The sequence below is a fragment of the Vicia villosa genome, linkage group LG6 (assembly GCF_029867415.1).
Source record: "Vicia villosa cultivar HV-30 ecotype Madison, WI linkage group LG6, Vvil1.0, whole genome shotgun sequence".
Taxonomy (NCBI): Eukaryota; Viridiplantae; Streptophyta; class Magnoliopsida; order Fabales; family Fabaceae; genus Vicia; species Vicia villosa.
This window is the reverse complement of record NC_081185.1, coordinates 135,897,624-135,909,769: the sequence shown is the minus strand read 5'-3', so window position 1 is coordinate 135,909,769 and position 12,146 is coordinate 135,897,624. Positions and strand designations below refer to the sequence as shown.

The 12,146-nt window shown below is 35.4% G+C and overlaps 1 protein-coding gene across 1 annotated transcript; it reads right to left on the bottom strand.

Annotated features, from left to right (window-relative positions):
• Nucleotides 1-8,148: 8,148 nt before the first annotated feature.
• LOC131610139 (calcium-transporting ATPase 12, plasma membrane-type-like) lies at nt 8,149-11,826 on the bottom strand. The gene has a single exon (XM_058882014.1). It carries the CDS (start codon nt 11,507-11,509, stop codon nt 8,354-8,356), a length of 3,156 nt encoding a protein of 1,051 aa, XP_058737997.1. The 5' UTR covers nt 11,510-11,826; the 3' UTR covers nt 8,149-8,353.
• Nucleotides 11,827-12,146: the final 320 nt, after the last annotated feature.

Sequence of the window (12,146 nt, the reverse complement as noted above, 5' to 3'; positions counted from 1 at the left end):
TTTATGTGCATCCAAGAAACTAAGATGGAAGTTTTAGACAGACAAATTTGTTCTCAGATTTGGGGCTCAGACGAGTTTGAATATGTAAGCAAGTCGTCGATAAAGAGGTCTGGAGGAATTCTTTCGATGTGGGATAATCGGGTATTTTCAGCTAAAAGTATTGAAACTCTTAATTCTGCTATTTGGATAGAATGGGAGTGGGGAGAAGACAAGACCAAAGTGATCATAGTGAACGTCTATGCACCTTGTGACATCAGGAAAAAGCGAGACTTATGGGCGGAGATCTCTGGGAGAATTAGGGAGAAGAACGGAGAACGAATATGTGAATTAGGAGACTTTAATTCAATAAGGAATGAATAAGAAAGAAGAGGAGCAATTGATAATAACCTAAGAGAAGAAATGGATGATTTCGATGAATTTATTTCTAATTTAGAATTAATTGATCTACCATTACATGGGAGAAGTTTCACTTGGTCTAGGCTTGGGGGAACTTCGATGAGTCGCTTGGACAGGTTCTTGATTTCATAAGAGTGGTTTAGATTATAGCCCAGTTGCTCTCAATGGGCTTTAGACAAGGGGTTATCGGATCATTTCCCAATCATGCTTGAAGGTACAACGCAAAATTGGGGCCAAAGCCTTTCTGAATTTTAAACTGCTGGAAGCACATGGAGGGATATCACTACTTTGTTAAAGAACAATGGCTTAATATGAAGGTGGAAGGTTGGGGGATGTTTGTACTGAAGGAAAAGTTAAAATTGCTCAATAGGAAATTAAAAGCGTGGCATGATACCCATACGCAAAATCTGGATGGAAAAATTAAAGCGGCAAAAGAGGAAATCAACTTACTAGAACATAAGGACGAATTAGTAGCGTAATCTCCGAAGGAGGTTGATCGCAAAAGGAAAGCTTCTGCAGAATTACGCAATCTAGCGAATCTCCACTGCAACATTCAGTGCCAAAGATCTAGAAACAGATGGTTGGGAGAAGGAGACGCAAACTCTAAATTTTTCCACGGATGCATCAATAAGAGAAGAAAGGCCAACGAAATATTGGCAATAGAGATCAATGGAAGATTACTGAAGAAGGCATAAGAGATAAAAAAAGAAGTTTGCGAGCATTTCCAAAATCAGTTTGCGTGTAGGGGCTCAAGACTTATTCCAGCCAATATTGAGTTCACAAAATTGGACGTAATGGAGAGGGACGGCATGATACTCGAGTTTACAAAAGAAGAAGTCTGCTCTGCTGTTTGGGATTGTGAGAGCTCAAAGAGCTCTGGCCAGACGAAATTAATTTTGAGTTCATCAAACAATTCTGGGAGATTTTGAAAGGCGATTTTATGAGGATCCTGTCAGAATTTCACAGCCACCGGCGTATGGTTAAAGGAGCAAATTGTTCGTCTATGGTTCTTATTCCAAAAAAAAAGTAATCTGACATCAATTTTCAACTATAGGCCAATATCTTTAATAGGATGCATATATAAAGTTATTTCAAATATATTGGCCAACAGACTGAAAAAGGTGTTGGACAATATAATTTCCGAATCATAGTCTGCATTTATCAAAGGTAGGCAAATCTTAGACGGGGTGTTGGTCGCTAACGAAATAGTCAATAAGGCTAGGAAGAAGAAAAAAGAAGTTATCCTATTTAAAGTGGATTTCGAGAAAGCATACAATTCAGTGGATTCAGGCTTCCTATTGTCCGCGATGGAAAAAATGGGATTTCACGAAAAATGGAGAAAATGGATCTATGAATGTTTAAGTTCTTCCTCAATTTCAGTGCTATTAAACGGTAGTTCGACTAAGGAATTTAACACGGGCTGAGGTTTACGACAGGGAGATCCCCTATCTCCTTTCCTTTTCTTAATTGTAACTGAAGGTTTTAGTCTGCTGACGAAGAAAGCTGTAAACTCTAGGAAATTGATGGGTTTCAAATTTAACAGAGGTGAGTATCGATTTCCGCATCCCCAATATGCCGACGATACAATGATCATTTGTGAGAAAAGTTGGACAAACATCCGCAGTATAAAAACAATTATACTTCTGTTTGAAGTAATGTCTGGATTAAAGGTAAATTTTCACAAGAGTTCAATTGTTGGAGTAAATGTTCCCAAGTTCTGGATTTCCGAGGCAGCAAGCATTCTAAAATGCAGTGTTGGTTCTTTCCCCCTAAAATATCTCGGCTTTCCGATTGGGGCAAATTCAAATAGGCTAGATACTTAGAACTCAATGGTTAATTTGGTGAAATCTCGGTTAAACCAATGGAAGAACAAACATCTATCTATAGGCGGTAGGATTGTGTTATTAAAATCGGTCTTGTTTGCGATCCCGGTTTATTTCCTCTCGTTCTTCAAGGCGCCAACAGGTATTATCTCTAAACTTGAATCTCTGTTTAAACTGTTTCTTTGGGGAGGGTGTGAGGAAATAAGAAAAATCAATTGGGTGAGGTGGGAAAAGGTGTGTAGGCCGATCAAAGAAGGGGGATTGGGGATTAGAGGTCTTAGGCTGTTCAACATAGCACTGTTAGGTAAGTGGGAGTGGAAAGTCAAATCAGAAAGAAACGACATTTGGTACGAAGCATTAGTGAATAGGTACGGGGAGAATATTGGGGCTTCGATCTTAGAATCTAATGGTGCTTCAAAATGGTGGAAGACTTTTTGCCAATTGGATATAGGTAGGGTTCACACTTCAAATGAATATTCGGTGAAAGAGGTTTATAAGAACTTAGTGGCAGCCGACCAAACAGCTCTCAACTGGTCGTGGGCGAAAGTTTGGAACAAGGCAATCCCAGCGAAAGTGGCGTGCTTGGTATGGTGATTGATGCATAACAAAATCCCTACTAAAGATAATTTAGAAAGGAGGGGTGTGTTAATCCAAGGGCAGACTGGCTGTGCAGGAGAATGCGGGAGTGAGGAGACGGCTTCTCACATATTTTTTGAGTGTCCGTTATATGCAGGTACATGGGGGTCCATTTGTAAGTGGATTGGAGTTCAGGCGGTATTGCACAACGAGGGGTGGAAGCATTTGGATCAATTCGAATGTCTGCTAGGCAGAGATAAAACGGTAGCAAAGAAAGTTTCTGTAATTTGGTTTGCGTGCGTTTGGTGTATTTGGAAATCGAGGAACGGGAAAGTATTCCGAGATGGGGAAATCTGGACTGAGAAAATAGTAGAAGAGGCTAAAATCCTAGCATGGAAATGGCTCAAAATTAAATCAAAGTTAATTTCGGATGACATTGGCACGTGGTGTGGGAATCCTACGACATGTCTTGGAATCCATTTCGGTTAACTGCATCGCTTGCTGTTTCTAGTATTGGGTGGCAGTGGAATAAATGCGTCGTCGGGGACTTATGCTATGCATGGCTTTCAGGTTTTTGGCAGTTGGGCTGGTATGGGATTGCTGTCTGCGTAACATCGTGAACTTGTGTTGTTGTGTTATGGTATATGCTCGGTATTCGCTGCGGTAGTAACCTGATGTATCTTTGGTTTTATGCTGATGGATGTGTAGAATTTGTTTTATCAAGATAGGTTTTAAATTACAGAAGTGGAACTGGGTGATGGTTTGCTTTTATCTTTTAAGGTTGGGGTAAATTCAGATACTGATTTGGTAATTAGGATGACTTTATAGGTGAATTGCAGCTTCTTCTTTTTTTGTCATGTAACAAATATATACTGAGGAGCTGGATGCGTTGTAATATGCACTTCTTGTGCTTTGGTAATGGAATTATTTGGCTTTTGTTCAACAAAAAAAAACTAAAACTAAGAAAAAAAGAAAGATAGTAAGGAAATAGAAGAAAAGAGGAAAAAGGGAAAAGAGAAATTTGTTGATTTATGGGTTTGTATAATTATATGTAATGGTTAGAAATATGTTAGGATTGAGAAATTTGTTGATTTATGGGTTTGTATAATTATATGTAATGGTTAGAAATATGTTAGGATTGAGAAATTTGTTGATTTTAGTTTTAACATGTTAGGTTTTGGTTCAAATTCCATAAAATTGGAGATTGAAGCATGTTTTGATGTTAATATTTGTTGTTATATGAGGTATATATGTTAGAATGTTTCTATTTCATGGGATTGTGAACTGTTCATATTTTCAAAGTTTTGAATGTTAGGGTATGAAAATGAGGTGAAGAAATTAATGTCATGAATTCTGGTTTTAATGATGCTAAATGATTTTACATGTTATGTATATGTTATAGTATTTCATTTCTATGATCAAATTGTTGTTTTGGATGGTTTTTGGAGACAAGTTTGTGTTGGACAAAATGCTGCCTGAAAGCAGAATTTCTAATTTTTTGCGAGTTTGCTTAGCGAGCTTTGGTCGTTATCAAAATTCGGGCAACCGGTAAATTCTATGTAACTTTTATTCCTATGATGTAATCGTTTTGTATTAATAAAAATTGAAGTTTCATTTCTCCACAAAATTGTCATATATTTTTTAAAAAAAATTTAAAAATGCCACAAAATGCACCTAGGTGCCATCTAAGATGACGTCTCCTCTAAAAGGTTCAATGGCAGGCACCATCCCACATGTATGATCCACTTTAACCATTTCCGAAACATGGTTATTTGCGTAATTTTTTTCGAAATATGGTTAATTATGCAATTAATTTTAATACATGGTTATTTCAAAATAAATTCGCAAAAAGAGTTATCAAAGATAAAAAACTTTTTGAAATAACTAATAAAGTTTTTGAAATAAATAGTTATTTTGATTGTCACAAAAAAAAACTCACCATAAATTAGGGATGCTCAAAACCAAACCAACCCAATAGAAAATCGCAAATCAAACCAAACCAAACCGAAACCGCAAAAAACCGCATTTGGTTCGGATTAGTTTGGGTCATTTTTTAACAAAACCGCATGGTTCGGTTCGGTTTGCGGTTTGTATTTTGTAAACCAAACCAAACCGAATCAAACCGCATTATGTTACAACCTAAAATTTACTTAACTCACATCCAACCCAAACTTAAACCTATTATACAGTAGCCTTATGATTACGAACAATTTTCTCATTCTTACACATATAATTTCAGTCCTGATCTTCTCAAACCTCTAATAATATTATCGCACATTCTTTGCTACATACATCTTCTCTCTTCTTCTATAGTCTCTGTACTCTTTTATATTCTTTCTTTTTCAACTTCTCATTTTTATGTAAATGTTCTGTATTTCGGTTTCATTTTTATCGCACATCTTCTTATCTAATCTCTCAACATTTTTTTTTTCTTTTTCACCTTCACTAATCTTTCGTCTCTTCAATTTTTTGTTTCATTATAAGAATTTTTATATTATTTTTTGCTATTATTTTATGTTTAATATTTCACTTTTGTCTAATTTAATTTTTACATATTAAATGGAAAATTGTTGTCAAAATATGACGAGTTTTGTTGTTATTTGATAGTGTATGAATGTCTATATACAAAATTATATTGTCATCTATATGTTTATGTATGGCTCAATGAAATATTTGTAAAAAACCGAACCAACCAAGCCGAACCAAACCGCATTAGTTTGGTTTGGTTTGGTTCGGATTTTTTTTAAAAGCCAACCGAACCAAACCAAACCGCACTATTTTTTCTTTTGCGGTTCGGATGATTTTTTTCGTCAAAACCGCCCAAACCGCACCGCAAGCACCCCTACCATAAATAGTACTCAAGTCAAGTCAAGAAGAACATCTATATCCTTTTAGAGAAAATAACTTAAAATTTTAACTTATTTTTTTATAAATTAAAATAAAAAAATGTAATACTAAATGATTGAATGATTTAAAAACAAATAATTTGATCGGTTATTTAAATGTAGGAGTTTTCAAAACTAAATCGGCCCAATAGAAAACTGTAAAACTAAACTAAACAAAATCGAAACCGCAAAAAACTACATTTGATTCAGATGTGTTTGAGTCACTATTTAACAAACCGCGCGATTCGGTTCGATTTGCGGTTTGTATTTTATAAACCGAACCAAACCGCATTATGTTACAACTCCCCTAACTTCAATTAACTTATATCCAATCCAAACTCAAACCTATTATGCCTTAGCCTTTCAATTACGAATGATTTTCTCTTCCTCGCACTTAAGATTTCAGTTTAAATCTTCTTAAATCTCTCATTGCGGTATTGCACATTCTTCTCATCTTCTTTTCCAAATACATATCACATATTCTTTTCTAGTCTTTCATCTCTTAAATTCTTTCTTTTTCATCTTATTATTTTTATTCTACTGCGCTCTCTTCCAATTACGTTTTTAATGTTTCTCTTCTTATCTAATTGCATCTCTTCTGCTCTTTCCTTTTCATCTTCTCTAATATTTCATCTCCTTTTTTTCTATTTCATTATAATGTTTTTTATATTATTTTATGCTACTATTTTATGTTTTTTATTCCATTTTTATCTAATATTATTTTTGTATATTAAGTGAAAAATTGTTATTCAAATATGATGAATTTTGTTGTTATTTGATAACGCATAAATGACTATATACAAAGTTATCTTTTCATCAATATGTGTATGTATAACTCAATATTTTTTTGTAAAAAAACCGAACCAACCAAACAAATCCAAATTACATTGGTTTGATTTAGTTCAGTTCGATTTTATTTCTAAAAGTCAACAGAACTGTATCAAAACGCACACTTTTTCCTTTTGCAATGAGGATAATTTTTTACGTCAAAATTGCCTAAACCGCACCACAAACACCTCCATGCCATATACACCCGAGGCATGTAAATAGTCAAATTCAATAAAAGGAAAAAAGAACAGCTTAAAGTGCCTTTTTAATTTCCTATATTTTCTTACTTGAATTTGTCGAAGAACAACATGGACAACATTGAAGGTTAATCATAATACCTATATGTAAAAGAAAAACATAAGATGAAGATGCGATAATGTTTTTTAAGTGACACTTAACATGGTAAGGGGAGTATATATAAAATAAGTGATGCATGATTATGTTTAGTTGATTTTAAATAATTCCGTTCCCAACAAAACCTTTGTTAATTACTCCAAATCAAAAGAGAGAGAAAAGACATTGTTAATAAGGTTGAAACACTTTTCCTCTTGTGTCACATTTTTAAGAAGCCAAGTATATGGTCCCCACGAAGTCATATAGTTAGTGGTTTGCACTTTCTCTTTGGTTGATGTATGTATAAACTATTTGAAGTACTCAAAGCTTTTGATGGATCGGTATTGAATCATGATAAAATTTTAAATATGCTTGCTTGGACCACTGCCACCTGTCTCACGGGTGCTGATATTCCTTAATTATTTTAAGGAAATACTCTTTATTCCACACCATTATAAAATGTTTGGAATGATCTTAGCATTAAAGAGATGTATATTCAGAAGTATTTATTTTAAATATTTTGCTGATTAAATTGAAGAGACACTTGTATTATATCAAAATTTAATCTGAAAATACATTTCCGTATACATAAAAATATGTTCGAAATACATCTCCGTAAAAATTATTTATTCAAACAGCTATGAGTGGTTCAAAGATGCACCTTTTAACACATATCTTGCGCTAGATTCTTCTCTCTTTCTCCCTCTTCATTTACTAAAAAAAATCTAAAAAAAAACTCATTCTCCCTCTTCATTTTCTAAAAAAAATCTAAAAAAAAAAATTTATTTGTGAACTCTGCAACGATTTTACTTCTCATTTATTCATTCAAGATTGGAGTTTTTTTTCACTTTTTCAACATGTCATGACATTCAAACTTCTATTTCTCATCGATCAATTTCATTTGATAAGTTTTTTAAATTTTGTTTTCTATTCATGTTTTGCTATGTAGTTAATTTTTTAAATTACATTAACTGTTTTAGGTATAGTAGACAGTAGTTTAAATGAAATTGGTAGGCTTATGTCACTGTATCTCTTTTGACATTATTCTATATTGACATCAAATTTCCATAATCAATTAAGTGTCTAACATATTTTAATATCCACTTTGCATCTAGAAGATGAGATACTTTGGATTGTTCCATAAACTTGCTCATCAATCCTACATTTTGACACAAGTGTGGCCAATTATTGTATAGATATCTCCCATTGTAAAGTGTAGTATCTATTAGTTCCCATTGTCAGAATTACTTGAAGGACTTGCTGAATAATATATTTTAAATGTATGAATGCATTTCTACTCATACCAATTTGAATGTTTCAACTCTAATAGCTTATATACTTTTTGGTACACTTGATTCAAGTTAACATGAATATATCACCTATATCTTAATTCCTACCCACTCAATTTCACAAAAAAAATAGATACAGGTAGTTATACTTATTATACACTCTCAAGCCTAAATAAAGGTTTTTGCTAAGATACTTGAAATTTGAGTGCTATTTAAGATAAACTTAAAAAGCTTTCTTAATCTTGAAGACTAATAACTTAACCCACTTAGCATAGTTGAATGAATGTTGATTTGAAACAGGTATGAGCTTTACTATGCAAGCAAGAGGCCAAGAAAGAACTGCGATACCGGTACAAATTCCCCATTGCTCCCATGTTAATCTTTCTGTATCAGCAAACTTCCTTAGCAGTTCCACCATCAGGATTTGAAGAACAATGGTTATCCCAACAATTCCGAGAAAAAGATGGTTTCTCAGAATGCCTTCGAATACGTATAGTTTCTCCATGCTTCTCGAGTTGAACTCGTTGAAAACTTGGCAGAGAACAAAAGTGTTGAAAATTAGTGTATCCTTTACCTCTTTACTTACGTTGAAGATTGATTTTCCGTAGAACTGCATAATCAGAAGGACCGCGATCTGATATGAAGCTTGCGCTAGAAGGTTTCTCCACATGATGTTTGTGATAAGAGGCTCGGTTCTACCGATCGGTTTTTTCTTCATTAACTCCTTTGTAGGCCTTTCTGTTGCCAGTGCCAGTGCACCTAGTGTGTCCATAATGAGATTCACCCAAAGAAGTTGAACTGTTGTTAAGGGAACATCGCCGGACGAAACTGCTGCGATGAAGTTTATCACGAGTGCTGCGACATTGACAGTTAGTTGAAACTGAATGAATTTCTGGATGTTGTTGTAAACGCATCTTCCCCATCTTAAAACAGTTGCGACGGAATTGAAATTGTCGTCTAAGATAACGATATCGGAGCTTTCTTTGGCGACTTCGGTTCCTTGGATTCCCATTGAGAGTCCTATATCGGCTTCTTTTAATGCAGGTGCATCGTTTGTACCGTCGCCTGTGACTGCAACTACATGGCCTTTCTTTCGCAGGCATTGTACCATCAGAAGTTTGTCCATAGGAGACGATCTTGCCATTACTCGGATCTTATCGACTTTCTCCATTCTCTCTTCTTCTGTATAGTTTCTGAATTCAACACCTTCTACTACTTCTCCAGCATTTGCATGATCCTTAGGATCTAATATTCCACATTCTGTTGCTATTGCCTTTGCGGTGAATATGTTATCGCCGGTGATCATCTTAATTTCAACTCCTGCAGCTTTGCAAGTTTCCACAGCTTTCTTTGTGTTTGGTCTGCATGGATCCTTGAGACCAACAATGCCAAGCAAGGTCAATCCATCTTCTCGTAGTGTCTTTTTCTCGCTTTCGATCATATAATCTTTATCTTCTGAATCTGAAATCTCTATATGAGCAAAAGCAATGCATCTTAGGCTACTAGCAGCCATGCTTTGAATCATCTTCTCGATTTTATACCGTTCTTCTCTGTCGAGGGACTTCCTCGCGCCGTTACTATCAATATAGTTTGTACACATTGCAAGTATCATCTCTGCAGCTCCTTTCCAATGTACATGAACTCGGTTGTCGCTGTCCTTCCTTATTGCAACGCCACTTCGTTTCTTCTCCGAGTTAAACGTTTCAACATGAAGGACTTTATGTTTCTGTTTCATTTCATCCATGTCCATACCTAAATCCGATACCGCCCACATAAGTATAGCTTTCTCCGTTGGACTACCTGAAATCTCAGGTTCAGATCCTGATGGCGGCTTATAGACGCTTCCGGTTGTATTAAGGCCCACCCCTTGGTGGAATAACTCGAGAACTTTTGGAGCCATTGCATTGGAAAAATTTTCGATAAAATTTTCGAGGCCAAGAGAAAACTTGGTCACCCTCATTTGATTCAATGTCAATGTACCTGTTTTATCAGTACAGATAACTGTTGCAGATCCCATAGTTTCACAAGCAGAAAGTTTCCTCACCATGGCATGATCTGCCATCATTCTTTTCATCGAGTAAGCAAGCGTGAGCGTCACGGCCAACGGCAAACCCTCGGGGATCGCCACAACCACAATAGTAACCGCAGCCGCAACAATACTCACAACAGAATTCAAAACATCGTTTACATCGCTGTCACTTCCTTGAAACTTCTTATTCCCTTTCTTCTCTTGCGAATTACCTGTAAAATAACGAACCAACAATACTAGAAGTACAAGAAACGCTACCGCAAGTCCAACCTTCCCGATCGAAGACGTTAACTTGTCAAGGCGAGCTTGCAGTGGCGTCCTCTCATTAGTATCTCGCGATATCGAGCTCATCATTTGCCCCCACGACGTGTTTTTCCCAACAGATGTTACAAGCATCTGAGCATATCCGTCCACCACTTTCGCGCCGGACAACAAAAAAGGCGCTCTTAATGGCTCAATCTCTACATGGTCGCTCTCACCTGTCATGCTAGACTCATCCACCTGCAATGAATGACCTGATAAAAAAACTCCATCAGCTGGAATCTGATCACCAATCTTGAGAGACACAATATCTCCCACAAGAACGTCAAAAATCGATATATTCTGCGGCCTTCCGTTTCTCACAGCTTTCACTTTAATATTGTTACTTATCTTAGACAGTTTATGAAACTGTCTCTCTTGTCTGAAGTTGCTCAATGCACTTACAACCACGACAAGAAAAACCGCTAGAAATATACTTCCACCTTCATACCAACCTTCCCCCGGTCCATGCTCCTTAATACCAAAACCAAGGGAAAGACCAGCACAAACCAGAAGAATAATAATAGTTGTATCATTGAAAGCTTCAAGCACAAAATGTAAAAGCCCTTTCGGGGGCGGCTTCTTGTAAGTATTCGAACCAAAAAGCTCAATCCGTCTCGAAACATCTTCATCACTTCCTACAATCCCCTTATTCGGAACCGTTCCAAGAACATTTCCAACTCCTTCAACTCCTCCAAACTCACCTAATGACTTCAAGTTTTTGTCCTTAACCATATCAGCGAGCTTGATCCTATCAACATCATGAGAAACCAACGAGTAATGATCAGTTCCGTAGCGTCGAGTGATCAGTGGCTCAATTACATCAAGAGTGGTGCTAGAAGACTGTGTATGAAAGAGTTTTGAATTTTTTCTGGATATAACTTCTTTTGCAAGAGAAAGCATAACCCTTCTAGAATAAATAGCTGTATATGCAAAACGCCACCTTCTTTTTGCATTGTTGGTGTATTGAGAAGTGACTTTTGTGAAGGTATTGGTGATATCAATGATGAATGAAGTACCATCATATTGTAGATTATGATTGTTAGACATGGTGGAATTTTAGTGGTAACTAGAGGAAAATACTAGGAAAGAACTTCATTCTATAGATACAAGAATAATCTCACCTATATATATACAAAAACAGTTTGATATATTTCGTGTTAAAGAGTACATGATGAAACAGTTTCCATGTAACTTCCTAGAAATACAATGTTGTTTTTGTTGTTATCTATAGTTTGGTCAAATATTGCAAAAAGGAGTATTTTAATATATACACATTGTTGCTATGCAATTTAAATGGTTTTTTCTAAGAAGAGAGTAAGAACTTTGATACTAATTCACATGAAAATGCAAGTTTCAATGTGTGGGATGAAAGAAAAGAAAAAGTTAGTGGGATGCATTTTCATGAGTTGTTCTTAACCATTATCTCTATTTCATTTTTCAATAGTCAATACATAGAGCACAATCTAGGTGGAGTGAAGAGACAATTTTTTTTATTAATTTTTTTAAAATTAAATATTAAAAGATGATTAATATTTTAATCAAGAATAAAAATGGTTTTAAATTGTTGTTTGTAAAGTAAAGTGGCTGCACGTTTAATTGTAAGATTAAGTTAATTAATTTCCTTTTGATGATAATGAAAAGTTTGTAAATAGTTTTGAGTAATGGGTGCCGTCCTGGACGGACA